This window comes from Arvicola amphibius, chromosome 8 (genome assembly GCF_903992535.2).
Source record: "Arvicola amphibius chromosome 8, mArvAmp1.2, whole genome shotgun sequence".
NCBI classification, from domain to species: Eukaryota; Metazoa; Chordata; class Mammalia; order Rodentia; family Cricetidae; genus Arvicola; species Arvicola amphibius.
Window position 1 is genome coordinate 21600875 of NC_052054.1, and position 20302 is coordinate 21621176.

Genomic DNA, 20302 nt, shown 5'->3' on the forward strand with positions numbered 1-20302 from the left:
ATTCTGCATACCTGTGAGCTCACAGTCATAACATTTCATGCTGGCTTTTTACCTTCCTATCCCCATTTCTCCTCTTTCTCCCACTCTTGCTTCCTCTGCATATGTCTCTGTGTCTTTTTTCCTTACCTTCTCTCCTTTCCCTCTCCAAGAATACTACTCTATCCTCTCCTTTCTTTTCATTTTCATTTTTAAATCATGGATTAAAAAAGAAAGATCTACAGAAATTTGAACTTTTGCTTCATGACTACAGGGAAAGTTCATGATGGTGAGCTGAAATATCAATAAATAAAAGTTCTACATATCAGCCCACAGATGGCAAACACGAGGATCAGCGGTGCTCCGGATGGGAGACAACCGCAAGGGCTGAGAAGATCAAGCCCTAGAAAACACTTAACTACAAGACAAGACTCCAGCCGGGGAGCTGGAGTGAAGGCTCAGCAGTTGCTGCTCCTGCAAAAGACTCAGGTTCGGTTCCCAAAACCCATATGGAGGCTGCTCACAACCACCTCTTAACTTCTTCTAGGAGATCCAGCACCCCACTGTATCCTCCAAAGGTACCAGCAAACACTTGGTGCACATATTTCCATGATGTACATACTATCAGCTTAGAGTTGTTCTGAAGGCTGAAGGACTTTCATGTCATAAACTCTATGAAACTTCTCAATGAGTTATAATTTTTAAAAATTATCCAATGAAGCCGGGCAGTGGTGGCGTACGCCTTTAATCCCAGCACTCGGGAGGCAGAGGCAGGCGGATCTCTGAGTTCGAGGCCAGCCTGGTCTACAAGAGCTAGATCCAGGACAGGCTCTAGAAACTACAGGGAAACCCTGTCTCAAAAAAACCAAAAAAAAAAATTATCCAATGAGATATGTTTTATGTTACATTGTTTTAATGATGTAAAGAAATTGCTGAAGGTTTTAACTCAAGGAACGGGAAGATAAAGCTATGGCGATACTCTAGTTTTCGGTTAAAAACTCAAATAAAGTACTTATTGACAATTCTATTACTGATACAGCTCATTAATTTGAACAAATACAAGATAAAGTATCGAACAAATTCCCTTATTCATTGTAAACGATGAACACAAGTTACTATTAATGACACACAAGCTGATAAGGGCTTTTTGCATACAATAAGTAATGATGAAGACTCGTTGGGAGAGGGAGGGAAAGTGGGGGAGAGATGAGGAGAAAGAGAAGGAGGAGGAGATAGAGGTCAGAGACAGAAATAAGTAGGGGAGGGAAGATGGAAATAATAATAATTAATAATAATAATAATGAGAGATGGGCTAGCTCAGCCAAGAGAGCACTTTCCTAGCATGCAGAAAGTCCTAGGTTCATGCAGCAACACTAGAGAAGCTTGACAACGTGATGCCAGCCAGCAGTCCTAGAGCCCAGGAAGTGGAGGTAGTATAATTATAAATTAAAGGCAAGTTTGAGTCCAATTTGTGCCTTTAAAAAGATCTATTAAAGTAAGTCCTGATAAGATGATGATAATAAAGCAAAGTGGAAGGCTGCTGGAAAGGGTTTAGGGCCAGGAACAGAGCTCTCCCACCAAGAGAGAGAGGACAGATCCCTCCCGAGTCCCCCATTGCACAAGATCTATAATCAATTAATGAACAAACTCAGGAAACTTGACACAGAGTGTCTCTTTGAGTAAAAATGAGTCACTGAAAGTTTCCATCATCTCCTTTAGTAACCACACTGTTCCATTTATTTTGAAACAGAAAGCATCTACCACACCTACAGCTGACTTCCTTTCCTCAAGAAAAATTCAACTTTGCTCACCCAGTTCACATTCTCACACGTATTTACTGAGTTTTTGACATCCACCTAATGGGAGGCCCAGAGGCCCCGAGTGTGCATGGGAGAGAAAATGAAAGGAGCTAAGAGATCTACAGTGGATTAATGGGGAAAGAGGCTGTAGCAGGAACTAAAGAGAAGAAACAGGGTCCACTGGGGAACACGGGTGAGTGGGCAGGAGACATGAAGTGAGTAATATGTTAGCTGCTGAGTAATTTCTCCGGTGGAGAAGAGACTAAAATGGAAACAAAGAAACAAAGCAGACAAAGTATGAATAGAAGGAAATGGGCAGAAGTGCCAGGAGCTTTGAACAATGATCCAGAGTGGGCAGGGATCTACAGGGAACAGGGACAGAGGAAAAAGAAAATGAAGGCCACCAGACACCATTCCTAAGAATCCAGTCTTGGTTCTGTGTGCTAAAAAAACATAGGAACCTTAACTCAACCACTAACTCCACACAGGGACATTTCTCTGCAAATATTTCTTATGTTCATTTTATTGGTTGTTTAATTATCCTCTTAACTAAGGCATCCCCGCATGAAGCCAATCACAAAGCATGTACGGAGTGAATTCTGAGGGAAGTGTAGAAGAAATGGTGATACCTAGCTTCAGTGAGTGGAGAAAAATGGCAGAATGGATTTGTGTGACTAGGAGCTTGGCTAGCTTTGTTCCATCTGATGTCCTTAAAAAAAAACACTAACATAAGAGGAAAAAAAGCAAATGTATAAGAGTTCAGAAGAGAGGTATGTGGAGGCTTTCAAAAATAAAGAGAGAGAGAGAGAACTATTTCCTCCTAAACGAAGAGTATCAATTACCAAATAACAATCTCCAGCAGAGTAATCTTTGAAGATGTGTGTGAACATTAAGGAGAGTGGCTGATATTCTATAGACTATATGGTTTTTTTTTTTAACTTACGTTTTTCTGTGATTGCTGTTCTCACATCTGAACTGGAAGCTTTGTTTTTCAAGTTTTGTGCCAATGTAAATACAAAATCAAGCTGAGGATGGCGCTGTTCTAAATCAGCCTTTGTGATCTGGCAAGAGACAAGATGGAAGGGGATTAAGACATCATCCACCAAGTCCCTAACTGCAAACAAGTTTAGAGGTAGCAGTTGTATGTTTTCTTCTCTAAGAGGCAACCAAGCATCAGCAATGCATCAGAGGAAGGGTACTTGATCTGAAGTCACAGGCCTTGAGTTCAAATGACAGATCTTTCAGGAAGCAACGAAGTAACCAGGAGAGGGAACTGCCCTTCCCATGTTGCCCCTAGCTCAGTTACATCACCTAAGGAAATTAAATCAAGGAACACTCCCTGAAAATGCTCTGAAAACATTAGCAATTATTGCTGCGGACTCCTTGTGGCCCTGTTCTATATCAGATATGAATACACATAAGGACCCCCCCCCCCCGCCCCAAACAGCAGTTCTCAACCTGTGGGTCATGACCCCTATGGCAAACCTCTATCTCCAAAAACATTTATATTATGATTCATAACAAAACATAGCTAAACATAACAAAAAAATAGCTATTTTGTTATGAAGTTGCAACAAAAAATAATTTTATGGTTGGGGGTCACCACAATGTGAGGAACTGTATTAAAGGGTCTCAGCACTGGGAAAGTTGAGAACTACTGCCCTATAAAGATGAAAGCAGCATACTAGAAAAGCAATAGTTACAGTAACTGCAAATGAATCAACTATAAAATGAGCCACCCCTTTTTCATGGACTATGTGTCTTAGTTGATAAATAAGACAGGGACTAAGAATTCCAGGAAGAGTCTATTTTAATTATAGATCTAAAAAATGCCATAAAGATTAGAAAACACAACTCGCAGTACAAACAGCATGTGAAAGGATTTGCCCAGCCATCTTGCTATGAGCTCACTAATTCTGTAGGTCTCACTCGCTCCTCCAGGGACAAGCACTCCCAAAGTAATGACTCACGCTTCACTTCTAGATCCCAGGGCTTGATTCTAAGAAGGCTGCCGACTTCCTTCCCTGGGCACAACAAATTCAAAACTAAGTTACTCAAATGCTCATTTGTGCTCTATTTTCCTCCTTTCCATTTCCTCTGTTTGGAAGCAGCAGCATCTCAGCCCCTCACAAAGGGCTCTTTTCCTTGATTTAAGCATCTCTTGCCTGCCATCCATCCTCACCTTCTACTAAAGCAAAGCATTGTTATCAGCGGCTCCCAGCCACAATTCAGAAAACAAAAATAATGGGGAGTGATGCTTGCCAGCTGCTTATGGACTCTTAGAGTCCACAGGGCTTTACGCAGCTTTGCGAGCCCCTCCTCAAAGAATTAAGTTGCTTTTCCAAAGCATCACTTTCTAGGGAAAAAAAAAAAAAAACCTCTTGCACAAAATGTTGATAAAGTTCCCTATCAAACCCAAGCTGTCTGTCTGCAATGCACAATGGCATTCACATTATATCTCAAAAGCCCACCTCCAATGCATGGCTATAGAAGCATCCCACCCACTCCTCAGCCGGTCTCCTTTAACAGGTGGCTGACAACCCTTGTGACACTTATTAGAAACTTCTTTGCCAGAGCTCATCTGTTTGATGTGCTCACCTCCTTGACCTCTTAGAGCAGAGGTTCTCAACCTTTCTGATGCTGCAAACTCTTTAATACAGTTCCTCATGCTGCAATTACAACCCAGCCATAAAATTATTACTGTTGTTTCTTCATAATTGCCATTTAGCTACTATGATGAATCTTGATGTAAATAAATGATATGCAAGATATCTGATATGCGACCACTGAGAAAGATAGAGGGGTCGCAACCCACATGTCGAGAACCACAGTCTTAGACACGTGGAGCTCTTGGCAACATGGGAATAATCAGCGCCTATCTCACCAAGTTGTTATGAGATGATATATGCGAAAATAAGAAAATTTTAATCCCATGTTAAGCACTTAGTAGACATTAGGAATAGCTATTATTTTATTGTGTATTTCTATTTAGAATAGTTCTTTCAGTGTTGCTCTATAAAGATAATCTACTAAATATGAAAAAACAATTTTTCAAGTTGCTGCTTGGTGGACAATGTTCATTAAGAGAAAAAATGCACATATGTGTGTGTGTGTGTGTGTGTTTGTGTGTGCGCACGCTGTGTATTTTTTCTCTTAATGAAAATTATATATAGTTAGAAGACATTCATTTCTAAGAAGACATATATACATATATATATATATATATATATATATATATAGTCAGAAGACATTCTAAAATCAGAAGTAAATGAACTTATTATAAAATCAGAAAGAAAAACATACTTTTAGAAATTATCCTATACTATACTTGGCATTAAATGGAAGAGCAGCTTACAGTTATGCTATGCCCAGCTGTATGGCATCATTGTTGGAGTGTCACACTGAGTCCTCAGTTCTGTTTGACCAACATGAGCTAAGAGAAGAAAAGTTTTCTCTTTGGAGTTAGCCCTGCCTGGCAGAGGAGAATTGTTTTAAATCTCCTTTCGTCAGAATTTAGGATAAACAAATGAGATCCAAAGTGAGGGGGTTGCCTTGACAAGCCTTTCCATTCTGCACCTACTTTCATCCGGGAAACTGTCTTATTGATCTCTGCCACGTCTCCCACAGTGACAATGTTGGACTTCAGCATTTGGTCGATCAATACCAGCCAGTCAGCCAGCTCTGTGATGGTTTTATCCAGATCAGCGGGAACTGAGATCTCTGGGGCTCGCAGAGGCATATCCGAAGCAGATGATACTAGCACCACCTTTTGGACATTGGGGTGAGCTGAAATAAGGATGTAACGAAACAGAAATGGTCAGCAGGATGTGATGACTGTGATATGTAGGCACTGGCATGCAGACATGTGCGTGTATTTAAGTCAAATTTTATTTCTCTGAGAAGCTCTTGTTTTTCATGTTGAAATGGCACGGCTTGAAATAACCACATGTACTTATTTGATAGCCATACATCCAATACAACATAGAGCCTCACAAAGTTCCAGGCTGTCAATAATGCACATATGATCAATACTAACAGAAAACCAAACCAGCAAATAAACACACAAAGCATGACAAAATTAGAAGCGTGGTTTCATTGGGTCAAGATATCTTATTCAATTATAAAGCCAATTTATTCCTAATCTTTCTGTTCTTTTTCATTTAATGCTATCATATCTGCATATTTCGTGTTCTCTCTCTCTCTCTCTCTCTCTCTCTCTCTCTCTCTCTCTCTCTCTCTCTCTCTCTCTCTCTCCCTCTCTCTGATACAGGGTCTCAAAGTGTAGCTCTAGCTAGGATGGAACTCTTTATGTAGACCAGTTGGCCTCAAACTCATAAAGATCCACCTTACTCTGCCTTTTGTATTCTGGAATAAAAGGCCCGCAGAACCACACCTGGACTGTGTATCTCATTCTTAATGAACTATTACATGAATACCTATATGAGAATATACGCATGTGTTCACTGACTTTTATAACATGCTTCCATTCAACCGTACATGTAGACATCTCCTGAAATCTGTTCTTTAGCGAAGGGTCTAAAAGGAAAGTCTTTTTGTGTAGAGTGTTTCCACATTTTCATCCTCTAACTTAACAGAGATTTCCCAAAGGAGAATTACTGAATCAGACAACATTTCATTTCCTGGCCGAACAGAATTTACATATCCAGCAACTGGCTGAACATCCTACATCTACGTCAACAGGGCTCCATCTTGGTGCACACAAATGCACACCTGCAGCCATTATTTTAATTAGTAATAAAGGTATTTTTATGCTTCTGAACCACATGTGGTAAACTAAGTAACTGTAGGCTTGTTTGTTTTAAAATCTGTCTTCTTATCAATTCAGATGAAAAAAATAACCACTTGTCTCCGCATGAAAACAATGCAATTGCCTGGCTCTTGGTTAGTTTGATTTTCTTTCTGAAGTGTGTATCTCATCTCCTCTCTTCTGCCCCTCCTCCCCAGCTCCTGCTTTGTAAACACTTAAATCTTAACCACCATATGAAAACAAGGTCATGGTGGAGAAGACAATCCTCTTAGGACTTTTTTATTTGATTTACTATTGTTGTCTGTGTGTGCAGAGGTGCCAGGCTGGCTTCTAGGAGTCATTTCTCGCATTTCATAGGAAGCACTGTTACCTGCAGCATGATCTCACACAGCCTCCAAAAAGTCAAGTATGAACTGCTTGTCTCCTCCAAAGATTTGATAAATGGCTCTTACTCTTTGTTTTAAGATTTTTGTTTTTTGTTTATGTGTATGAATGTTTTTGACATGTGTATGGATGTTTTACCTGGATATATGTCTAAGCATCATGTGTGTGCCTGATACCCACAGAAGCCAAAAGGGACCGTCAGATACCCCAGGAACTGGGTTACAGACAGTTGTGAGCTGCCATGTGGGTGCTGGGATTGAACCCAGATCCTCTGGAAAAACAGTCAGTGTTCTTAACCACTAAGCCATCTCTCCAATTGCTTGCTTTTGTTTCTTAATGAAGAGAAGTTAACAGTTACATTGCTCTAGTGTCAATATGAGATGGAGTTAAAATAATACCTACATCTACCCTGAACCTACAATTCTAACAAAAACCCCAACTGGTACGTATGCAGCTTGGCAAAATGATAGATGCAAATGTCTAGTTGTGCCATAGAAAGACACACACACTATATCTTAAAAGAAATATTTGTGCAAGGAAACATGAGCTGTCAGCAATTTAGTTGTACTTTTGACCAATGGTAACCACCTTCCTATATAGTAAACTCAGAAATTCAATGGATGAACAGGAATGAAGAGCCACAGGGCACAGGGGGCAAAGAATTTGGAAGTGACAACATTCCAGACGGGTGTTGAAGAATTTATTGTTCAGCAAGCAGTGCTACCTGATACTTAGCATGGGGAAAGGATGCAACCGAATTTAACTTCATGTGCATAAAGAGAAATTAGTTGCACTGAAATCAAGGAATTAAGATGCAAAAGAATATATTTGATTCCAAAGAACACACACACAAAGACAGGCAAAGCTACTAAAACTATTAACATACTATTAAAGATCTAAAATTCTGAGACAAGTGCTACAAACAGGTATTTTAAAAAAAATCACTGGGGACTGGAGAGATGGTTCAGTGAGTGGTTAAGAGCACTGATTGCTCTTCCAGAGAACCCAGGTCCAATTCCCAGCACCCACAAGGCAGTTCATAACTGTCTGTAACTCCAGTTCCAGGAGATCTGGCATCCTTACACAGACATACATGCAGGAAAAACACCAATGCACTTTAAATTTAAATTTAAAAAAAATCTCTCAAAGACTAAGAGAGAAGACAAATGCTATTCACATAAAATTTATTAGTAACCAAAACGCCTTCATGCTTTAAAACCCTGGACAAGGCAGCAGATAACCCACTACAGAGATAACAAGAAAAGCAGTTCAACATGAAAACCGAGAAAGTACAAATTAAAGCAAAGTACTTTGCAGTCACAGACCAACAAAGTAGGCAGGTCACAGACTGGGAATGGGCAGTGGAAAAGATCTGGCCTGATTATGCCTTTTACAAGATATCTGACTGCTGGTAATACCACCATCACCAAAACCACCACTACCACCACCACTGCTGTCACCACCACCACAGTCATTTGCTTGAATTGCTCTGCCAGGCACACAATGGCGCGTCACCACATTTAGGCTTTACATCATCACTACAGACAAAACCCAGAAGCATAAATGAGAACCTAGCTATCACCTGCAGAACCAGATGCTTAGGAGATTATAAAAGGTAAACAATGTCGATTTTTTAATTTTCATCTTGCTTCCAAACATAGTTGATGTCGAAATTATAAAACTATGTTTTGTTGAAGTATAACAGATTTATTATTGCCATTTTTAAGCATATTGATAACCAACAATTTTGAAATCTCTTATGCTAAATAAAAGAAACCTAATGTCATTCCATTTACATGAGATATTCAAGAGGGACCAATCCATAGAAATGCCATGCACACTGATGGATACCAGAGGCTGAGAGTTGGTGGGGAGGGGTTGAGAATCTGCTCAGGGGCCAAGAACTCTAACTTCAGAATAAAGAAAATATTTCGGAGCTGCGTAGAGGAGGAGCTTGCACAACACTATCAATGAATTAGAAGTTCTTGAATTATTTATTTTAAAAATGGTTCATTTTACTTGTAATATGATTTTAGAAGAAAAAAAACACTAAGCTAAAACATTGAGTAGGGGCTGGAGAGATGGCTCAGCAGTTAAGAGCACATATTGCTCTTGCAGAAGAGCCAAGCTCAGTTTCAGCATCTACCAGGGAAAGCTCACAATGGCCAGTAGTTCCAGGTCCAGAGAATCCAGCCCCTTCTGGTCTCTTCAGGCACCTGCACCCACGTACACATAACACAGAAACACACACAGACACACCATTTGAAAACTACAGAATTTTTTTGTATTTATTTATTTATTATGTATACAGTATTCTGTCTGTATGTATACCTGCAGGCCAGAAGAGGGCACCAGACCCCATTACAGATGGCTGTGGGCCACCATGTGGTTGCTGGGAAATGAACTCAGGACCTTTGGAAGAGCAGGCAATGCTCTTAACCTCTGAACCATCTCTCCAGCCCAAAACTACAGAATTTTTTAAAAAGCAAAAAGTATTGGGTAGAAGGATAGTCACACTGAGATTGGCTTCAGGTCTCATATCTGTTCTGAGGATGACTGTCCTAAGGAAAACAAGCCTGCTGTAAAGAGGTTTTTCTGCCGGTATTTTATACAGCTAAGCATATATACATTTTCCCTGCTCGTCTGTCATAATGATGCTTTTTAAAAAAGATAAAGCTTTACAGCTGCATACCGTGCAGCAAATTTTTTCTTTATGTTCCTGGAATTAAAGCTGCATATTTTTTTGAATCAGCAAAATGTCAGTTCAAGTGTTTTAGATATGAATCAAGAAAATCAATTGGTCCACAGGGATTTCTAATGCAAGGTGCTGGGGAAAGTCAGCAATACAGAATCCACCCTGAGTCGTACACAAGTCTCAACATCAAGAAGGAAGCACATATGTTATGGATTCTCAGAAGACAAAAGAGAAAAGGAGAAAGAGGAGGTGGAAGAGGAAGAGATGGAAAGGTGACCACAGGTAGGAGGCAGAAGGTGGGCCGTGGAGTTGGGAGGGGGAGATGTGTGGAGCAATGAACAAAGGTAAGAAAATCTCCAGGAGCAACTGGCAAAGAGAACTGGGTGGCCAGGGTTAATCACATCTGAAATCTGTCCGGAGACTCACAGACGGCAAGGAGAGCAAGGCAGTTTGGAGAGTCTACAAGGCAGCAGAGACAGTGGCTACATGATCTACTTGGGACAGAGATAGAAGGAAAGAAGCAGAAATTATGAGAAAACACACAATGTTCTCCATATCTAAGGGAATAATGTTTGCTAGTGCATGATTTCCTGGGAGGTGAAAGCTTTCAAAACCCCACCCCATGATCAGGGACAAATCAAACACACTACACGTATGTCGTTGTGGCAGGTTATATCTGATGACTGCTGCATCTCTCCATTAAATTAACTTAATATTTTCCACCTAGCCTCTCTCCTTCATTGAGCTGGACCCATGATTTTCTTGGTATTTCTTGTATCAGGGAACGAAAAATCTCTTCAACCAAACTGATGATTTTCCACACTGAGCATCCAAACAGTATAAATTCAAGATTATAAACAGAAATTGCATAACTTTTTCCTCCAGCATTATTCTAACAGTAATCTCATACTGTAAATCCATGCTGATAAAAATAATCCCTAAAGAATAAGTGATATCTTACCAGTAATCTTTGTCTGTGAGGCAGAGCAGGGATCCTGGGTGCGTGTCTTCAGTATGCTAGGCACTTCTCTGCATATCTGTAGCATCAAGTCAAGCACAGAGAGAAAATAAAGATGATTGTATGTTCAAAAGACAGCCACTCTTCTAAATGATAGCTCATCCAGCTTTCTCTTGGTTAACACCTAAGCTTGCATCTCCACCTTCGCTGTACACTGTAATCTTATTGGAGCCCTTATCTTCCCGGACATTAAGTTCAAGAATGCCAACCAGTGCTCAACTGTGACCCATTTGCATCACTGAAGCTGTCTACTTTCCTTGCAACTAAATTCCTGTAAACATCTGTGATGTAGGATGCCCCTTTGTGTGCTGGGAATACTTTTTATTACCATTGGTTAATAAAGAAGCCATTTTGACTTATCACAGGGCAGAGTATATACCAAGGGTGGGAAATTCAGAGAGACAGGGAGAAAGAAGGCAGGGTCCAAGAGACATCAAAGAAGCAAGATGTGAGGTAACAACATGACCACCATTGTGGCAATACATAGATTAATAGAAATGGGTTAATTTAAGAGGTAAAAGCTAGTTAGTAATAAGACTGAGCCATTGGCCAAACAGTTTGGAATTAATATGAAGCCGCAGAATGGTCATTCGGGAACTGGCAGATGGGAGAGTAAGCTCTAGCTACACATCTATAAGTCTGACTTTCTCCCTATTTCTCTAAGTTTCCTTCACAAGCTCGGTTTTCTGTTCACCCATCCAATGCCATCTCACTCTTTCTTTCCTATAGAATTTTCAGAGGCTAAGTACCCTTCCCTCAATAATATATAACTTCCATTCAGTTCTCTGTCAAATGAATGAACAAACACATCCAAATCTCAATTCATAGTCTCTATCTTGCCTGAAATGGCCTTCTTAAGCAGTTCTCAAGACCCTACCTGATCTTTCTGTATCCATTCTTAGAATGGCTCCATCCTTCCCTGCAGGACAGCTATGGAATCTTTCAAAAACAACAATAGATGTCCATTTCCCTCAAAGTGGAGAATTCTCAAGACAGAGCTCAAATTCCATTGAGTGCCAGACATGTTCAATATACAGGATCTGGTCTCTAGAGTTATCACTCAGGTGTCTACTGTATATCATTCTAGGACACATATGCACTTCATAGTGCCTATTCTAGACCCTCCCACTTTCTGTGTTTCCCCTCTACAAAGTCCATTCCTTCATCCCTCACCTGAGCAGTGCTTACTCATCTTTTATAAGTTAGCCTAGAGAAGATCTGATCTCCACACAGGCCTTCTTTGGCTACCTTGAAGTGTGCTAAGTGTCCTTATATATTCCTAGCTTCAAAGCTTTAATTTTTGGTTTCTTTGTCTTATCCATGACAAACCCACTAGGTGATAAGCAATATCATTTTTCCTATGCTCCTCATTCTTAAAATGAACCAGGGATGCAACAAAGACCTACTAAGTATATAACAGAATCAAATGAATGAAATATTCCAGAATAGTGGTTCCTAACATGTTTTAGATTCCCCACATAGTAAGTATTGCTTTGTCCTACATGCCATAATTCTACAAAGTGGGCAATATTAAAATCTATATTAATTCAATTCCTGCAGTAAGGGAAGCTTCAGTGTTGTCTAGCACCGTGCTCTCAAACTGACCACCATATCCTTTTCTCTCCAATACCAACCAACATACTCTGTTTTTAATAAAAATGAATGCCCTGGTTGAATACATATAGATGGATTCGGCAAGTGACTCAGGAGCCAATCTGTCTGGCGACGAGGGCAAGAGAGAGAGCATCTGATAAAGTCAGAGGTAACAGCAAGGCAGCCTACGAGTAGCCTTATAAATCACAGTAAGACATCAGCTTTCCTCCCAGGAAGACGGAAAATCGTTAGTGGACATCGTTCTGGGGAGTTACTGGGTCGGTCTCACATATCTTAACAAAGCTTGGGCTACTTTGCTGAAATGATGCTGAGAAAGGGTAGCAGAAGAGACCTGGGAAGGGAGCTTTTCCAGGGATGATGATTGCTTGGGACAAGTCAGTATCAATACAAAAAAAAATGCTATTTTTTTCCAATGTAAGGAAAGCTGAAACAATTGTGCACAAACATTCATGGCCAATCAACACCTAGAGATCAAAATTTTCTCCTCATTTGCCTTATCACATGTAGCCATCTACCTATGCTTTAAACCATCCATCAAGTACATGGAAGAAGCAGATGACAGTGGCTTCAAAGAGTGTGTAAGAAAAGGAAGAGTTGCCTCTTTACTGAGTTCACTGAGATATAATTTACATAAATAATTTATGTGCTATAATAATGACTCAGCATTTCTGATTTCAGCAAAAATAATGACATATCATTAACTGAGGGATGAGTTATATCCTAGGGTCCATGAGTAAAGCAGAAACCAGGAGTTCAATTTAAATTTTGCAACACCTATTAGATACCCAAGCAGAGACATAGAACAGGCCGCTGAACGTACAAGTGTAGAGTACAGAAAGGTACAGGCCAGAGATGCAGGTAAAAAAAGGGACCTCCTACATATATTAGATACAGGATAATTCTACTTCCTTCTTCTAGTTCCTCCTCTTCTTTTTTCTTACTCTCTGCTTTTTGAAATTGGATCTGACTATGCAACCAAGGCTGGCTTTGACTATACCCTCCTCCTGCCTTAAGCCACCCAAATGTCAGAACTAAAGATGTAGAACAACACATTTGCCATGACCTCCAGTTTGATAGGATTGAAAAGAGAGTAAAGTGACTGAGAGCCAAGGGCAGGACGCATCCATTCAACGTCTCACATAGGTCACATACATGGACGCAGTGGGCACCTAGTCAAAATAAAAAGAACCCTAGGATTTCATCATTTCCACTGCAAAGCAAAGTAATCACATAAGGCAGCAACTCTCATCTTAGTGTAACTTTTGTCAGATGTCACTACATTCCACCTGGTCCTAGTAATAAATACATACTGAAGGAATACAATCACCAAAAATAAACAGATGTGGGAAAGTCATGTCCGACATCAAGAAGCTATTTTAAGGTCTTTGTTTTCAGAATGCAATTACTGGCATTTTATTGCCAAATTCCAACAGACATTCATAACTTGGTGTGCTACATAATATACAGATCCCCTAGGACAAAGAATCCAGTGTGCAATATAAAGCATTCTTTAAGAATACATGTGAGGATGAGTGCAGAAATATGGAACTGTAAAGAGATGAATAAGCCCAAGGATACGGGGCCTGTATTTGCACTCTGAGAGCAGCAGCAAGAGAATGATTCTTTACTCATAAAACCAATAAATATGAGCCAGCAAGACAGCTCAGCTGGGAAAGGTACTTGCCACCAATCCTGGCAACCTGAGTTTAACAACTTGGGTTTGATCCCTGGAACCTACAGTGGAAGAGAAGAATTGACTCCAAAAGTTGTCCCCTCAACTTTTACTGATATTGATTTTATTGAATATTGGGTAGCCGGGTGGTGGTGGCGGCACATGCCTTTAATCCCAGCACTTAGGTGGCCGAGGCAGGCAGATCTCTTTGAGTCTGAGGCCAGCCTGGTCTACAGGAGCTAGTTCTAGAACAGGCTCCAAAGCTACAAAGAAACCCTCTCTCAAAAAACCATTAAAAAAGTTATTCCCTTGTCTATAGTACATTCTCATTCTCTCATTCTCTCTCTCTCTCTCTCTCTCTCTCTCTCTCTCTCTCTCTCTCTCTCTCTCTCTCTCCCTCCCTCCCTCCCTCCCTCTGATGCATACACACACACAAGCAAGCATCATTCTAAAAGTCAATAGACACGAGGAACATTACAGAATTCCCACATGCACACCTTGTTCCACGTCATGTTCACGTTTCTCAAACCTTCTGAAAGCTCGTCTCTTTCGTGCAAACTCAGATTTTTATCTGAGAGCACTTCCAGTTCTGTTCTGTTCAGCCAGTTGAGGTTTTCAGCTTGAACGTCCATCTCTCGGGCCAAGTCCTGAAAGCATCGTCAGAAGAGAGGTGGTTAGAAGGTCCTAAGGGAAGGTTACAGAAGTATATTAACAACGTTCTTGGGAAACTATTCCTATAAATTCTGGGTTCAGGATTCTTATATGGAAAGCAAGCTTGCTGAAAGTGTTAACACACTCTTACCAACAGGACACAAACAGAGACTTATGTGTATATGCATGCACAAACACATACTTTTATTACTATTTCTAATTAAATGTATTACTGGAAGGCAGGTATGAACATGGAATGCAGAGACTAAAAGAAGGCATCAGATTCCTTGAAGCTAGAGTTACAGGCAATTGCAAGCAGCCTGCCTGAACTTAGGTCTTCTGCAAGAGCAGTTAGTGCTCTGACCCGCTGGGCCATCCCTCCAGGCCCAACATATGTCTTCTTGTTTTCATTCATCTTTCATATATTTTACAAACAGGACATTTGAAGAAAATTATTGACTTTTTAGGTAAAGTAGAAATATTGGGTATTCTCATACATCAAGGGAAAAAAATTTAATAAACGTTTGCCCCGTATTTCCCATCATTTTCTTTTGCAACTTGGACCATACTTCTCTATGAGCCAAACTTCGCAAAATAGATAAATACCTTTTTCTAGATTTATATGCGTGTGTATATATTTTCTCATTCAAACACGATCTTTTGATGTTAATATTTTAAGTGTGTCTGTGTGCACATGCGAGTATGTTAATATTTTAAGTGTGTTCATGTGCACACACACGCGTGCACATGCACATACATGTGGAGGTCAGAGGGTGAGTTTTGTGAGTCAGTTCTCTTCTCCCCCCTTACTGAAGTGGGGTTTCTCTTGTACTGAGACCTCCAGGCTAGCTGGCCCTTATGCTTCTGGATAATTCTCTTGTCTCTACCTAGCATCTGGCTGTAGGAATGCCGTACTACAGAGGCATACTATCACATCCAGATTTATTAAAAAGGTAGGGGTTTGAATGAAGTCACCAGACTATCGCGGTGAATGTTTTATCTGATGAGTCATCTTGCCGGTTCCATGATTTCCTCCGGCACATAGATTCTGAACACAAACTACAAATGCTGTGGACATGAGTATTCACAGAGAGTTGGTATTGTGATATCTATCTATCATCACATATTTTTATACAGTGTGTGTGCATGCATGTGCGCATGTGCACATGTGCAGGTGTACAACTGCTACAAATTCCCATTGCCTACGAATCAGTGAAGGAGATCTGATTGCTGGATGGCTCCCCTAAGCCTGCTTCAAGCTGCGATGAGTTAATTGCACAACACAGAATTTTCCTGTAAAAGTCACTGCGATAAATAACAAGCAGCAATTTCCTTCTAAACCTAAAAGTTAAAAACTATACATTGTGGCTGTATTGTATTCTAAGTAAGTTACTAAATCTTTGAACCTAATAGTAAGGCCATGGCGACTTGTGTTCTGCTTGATCTCTGCATGATCAAAATGACGGCTGCTTATTTTTCCAGGACAGGCTCCAAAGCCACAGAGAAACCCTGTCTCGAAAAACCAAAAAAAAAAAAAAAAAAATCTTTGACCACAGGGGACAAAGCTTCATTTCCCTTTCCACTTCAGGCACAACTATCATATTCCTAAGGGGGAAAAAGCATCAGAAGCCTCTGGAAATCCAGAGACATGCTCCTTACTGTTAATTCCTGTGGATTTTCCTCTGGGTCCATGGAGGAGCTCTTCTGCAAAGAGTTCTCTACCCTTGTCAGCCAGCAGATAAATTCATCCAGTCTTCTCCTGTATCCAGCCACTTGCTTACTTTCTCCTTTTAGCCTAAGAGAAAACAGTATGGAAAATGCTGACAGAAATCACTAAGCAGAACAGTGTGCATTTGTTTTGGAAATCCAGACCCCACAAAACAAACAGAAAAAGTAATTACATTAAATATGTTTAAATTAATATTAATTGCCATGTATACCAACTGCCATACTAAAGATTATATATAAGACTAAAGAATTTTTTCCTTAATTAAATTCAGACATACTGGAAAAAGAAATCTTATCTTCTCATCTTAAAAAATTAAATGGCAAGGTAATAAGAATTTTTTAAGCCAGCTATTATTGTATAATAAAGTATTATTTAAGGAAAAATGAAAATGTCCTTGTATAAAGTAATATGGAAAAATTCATAATTTTCTCTGAGTTCTCCATGGAGACAGAAAAACATCCTTTTATATTTTATTTGCCTAAGGCAGCAAGTATTACTCCATTCCATCCATATGACAGCAAAAATATGAATGAGGAAAAAACTGAGCATTGAAATCTTCTACAAGTATCAGAGAAATATGTTTGGTGGGTTCATTAATAGAAATACAGCTATGCGTTATGAAAAGGAGATCAAGGGGAAATACAGCCAGAGTTTTAAAGGGTGCCAGGGAAGCAGTGAGCGGAATAGGGAAGCAGAACTCTGACTCTCTAATTAGTTCTTTTCAATGGTGTAAGAATAACATCCAGGAACACCAGCCATCTGTCAGAAGACACAAGGATGATCAGAATCCATGTGACAAATAAGACTGTCAATTTAAAAAAGAAAAAAGCTTAAAGGCTGTTGGGAGCTTAGTGGCGTCGTTATTTTTAAAGATACTACAATCGGACGCTGATTCAAAACTGCGTGCAGCACCCTAATGAATGACACTGTGCCATCCCTAGCGGGAATTCATGTCTATGCTACCTTTTGTATTTTTAACCATAAAAATCATAAAATAATGATACAGTAGATACAACAGAATTTTAGTTAATAAGTATAGATAACAGTTAGTTAGATAACAGTCATATTGGAAAAGTATAATATTTAGTACTATTGAAAAACTTTTAAAACAATAACAATTCCTGAAAAATTAACTTAGTTTTAAAAAGGAGAAATGCAGCTTCAAAAAAAATGAAGTATTTAAAGATGATGGTTGAAGTTATAATAAAATGAGTTTAAAAATATTTCACCTAACAACTTTGGAGATACCCAAAATACTTTGTTCCAGAAATATTAAAAATTAAATTTCCAGTGTTTCATACTAATTTATGAATTAGTTGAAATTAGTTCATTGAAAACATGACTAATTTCATGTTTTCAAACTAGTATTATAAAAGAAACTAATATTGTCAAGCAATTTCAATAAGATGGATTTGAGTCACCTAACACTTTCATCTGAAAACTAGCTAAATAGAATGTACCCTTTACTGTCCCTATGCATAGAAACACATTATAAATTCCTGGCCAAACACTGGACGGGAATTGCTTATTTAGGAATAGCACCATAAACTGTAAAACCATGTGACTATTGACCTGCAGACACTCAATACAAAGCAAACTGATCAGTGTAGCCATGTTCAATGATGCTGACCTCTTGGAGTTCCAAGGTGGCCCCAAGACAAATAGATTACAGAACAGGAGTGAAGTTTACCATGAATTCATGAAAACAAATACTGCTTTAGTGAAAATATCAGAAGCTAAGAAAGGGATGTATTGTTCATTGCACTTCCAAAAACTAAGTAAAATATGTGTCAAAGTTATCTTGTTAGTTTGGGGAGGAATGACTACCGGACTCCACAGATAGCCATCTGAAAATCGTAGGAGAATTTTCTGCGGCCACTGTTCGTATCCCAGCAGCGGCAGGAATGAACACAGTACCTAAGTTCTGAAGTGTTTCCCCTTCTTCTGCACATCTCTCCCGTGCCATGGCTGTGGTACTCACACCTCCCACGTCTCCTGGTTAGCGCAGTGTGGCTCTGACATCCCCCAAAGGCCCGTAAGGCTATCGGGCAATGGTGGAAATTTAACAAAACCTGGTGAGCTGGTGGGAAGTCTTCAGTTCATGGAGGGTGTGACCCTGAAGGAGAATCTGTCATAGGAGCCTCCTTTTCCTTTTTACCTCTTCTGTTTCTTGGCCATGAGGCAGTCATCTGCTCTAGCGGGCACCCTTGCCATGATATCTCACCACGAGGCCATAGCAATTGGGCTAAACACTCACAGACTGACACCTGCAAGACTGTGACCCCAAATCAAGCTTCTTCCCTTATAAGCTAACTCATCTCAGTTGAGCACGATTGCAGCAGAAAGCTGACTACCACAAAGGCTCACCCAAGAAAGAGTTTATGGGAAATTGTTACAAGTGCCTCGAAAATCAGCATCAGCATCCCTCTTCATTAATGCCAAACTCCACAGCCCATCGCTCCAGCCTCTGTGGCAGCATCTTCATGCAGATGTTGCCTTTAATCACACCTTAAAGTCTTTCCCCTTTAAACCTGATCTTCTTAGTCCGAGTTCTTTGTGATATTTGAATCCCCAATGCTAAACATAAAGCTCAGAGAATGTTGATGAAATTGATTAAATTAATTGACCATTAGCAATATACAGAAAGAACACGCTGAGGGAATGAATTCAAGAGAAACTATGCTAAAAAAAAAAAATGGAAGTGTTCACCATGAAAAGTTAAGACATAAATATTTTCCAAATACTGTCTCATTTAGTCCCCGTAAATCTGTCTGATGTCATACCTCTCCTTTGTAGAGGGGAGACAGTGATTGGAAGTGCTGCGGTGGCCGCATGGCACAGGGTGCATGCGATAGTGGTATAATCCAGCTGTGCAGCCAACAGCTCTCTTACTGGACTTAAGGCCCGCTCAGCAAAATGGAAACCATGCATGGTACTGGAAACCTGGGCTGCTACCAAAGGCTGGTGAGTTATGGACCTGGACATGAACTTACAGTTGTCATTTAGCTAACTCAGCATCATTCGGTATTTATACTTATTCCCCTAAGTAAGTGTAATTCTCATCCCTCACCAAAGAAGCCTCTTTACAACAGAAAGTGAGCATTCCAACATGTCACATGGGTGCCAGATATCTGAACTAGGGTCCATGCTTGCATGGCCAGCACTTTCTTGACTGAGCCATCACCCCAGAACCAAAGAAAATTTTATACATACAACATCTGAACAGAAGAGTGAACAACCACAAAGAATACGGACAGCAGAAGTTTTAAATGTCATCAGTACTTATATCACGGTATTATATATTAGCATGTATTTTATATGAAATTTTCACCCCTCTCCTAAAACACTCAGAACTGAATTATCACCTGGACTGCCGATCCTTCACCTCAGCTACGAGGCTGCTCCAGCGCTGGTTCAAAACGGCCAGTTTATCCTTCAGGAAACTCGCATCCGAGGGGCGGAGTCTGTGCACAAGGGCCTCCCCAGTCTGGTTTACATCCACCACGCTGGGCTGGTGGCTGCTGATGCCCTCTTCCAGTTCCTGTGACAGATTACACACCATCAATTTCCTCCGCTTAATCAAATTTTTCAGATACCTTATGTGCACCCCATAGTGCGGCATCAATTTAAGAGCTTCAAAAAGAAATCCCTGGGAGGGCTTTTTATGTTCGTCACAACGCGATTTCAAACAAGTTAATTACATTTCCAGGGACACGTGGAAGTGAAAACTATCTGAAAATTGAAACTATCCTCATGAATGTCGTCAGGCAAAATATACGGACACAGGACACCTTAATAACAAGAAACAAATTATCAGCTGTTTACGTCCAAACAGGAGCACCAATCACATATGATTTAAGTGAACTGCCTATCATCTTACAAATAAGTATGTAAAAAAAAACCTTGTAACACACACATGCACTCACACGCATGTGCACATACATGCACTTACATATACATGTGCACAAATACAACTTTTATGTGCAGCCATTTATA

The 20302-nt window shown here is 40.0% G+C and overlaps 1 protein-coding gene across 7 annotated transcripts in view; it reads right to left on the bottom strand.

Moving 5' to 3' along the window:
• The window catches only part of Utrn (utrophin), a 498374-nt gene that overhangs the window by 258461 nt on the left and 219611 nt on the right, over window positions 1-20302 (bottom strand). For all 7 annotated transcript variants that reach the window (XM_038338349.1, XM_038338350.1, XM_038338351.1 and 4 more), the window contains 6 exons: window positions 19672-19847; window positions 16237-16372; window positions 14424-14573; window positions 10584-10659; window positions 5356-5561; window positions 2719-2836 (listed from right to left, as the gene is read on the bottom strand). In XM_038338349.1, the coding sequence (XP_038194277.1) occupies window positions 2719-2836; window positions 5356-5561; window positions 10584-10659; window positions 14424-14573; window positions 16237-16372; window positions 19672-19847 (862 nt within the window). The remainder of the gene's footprint in view (window positions 1-2718; window positions 2837-5355; window positions 5562-10583; window positions 10660-14423; window positions 14574-16236; window positions 16373-19671; window positions 19848-20302) is intronic.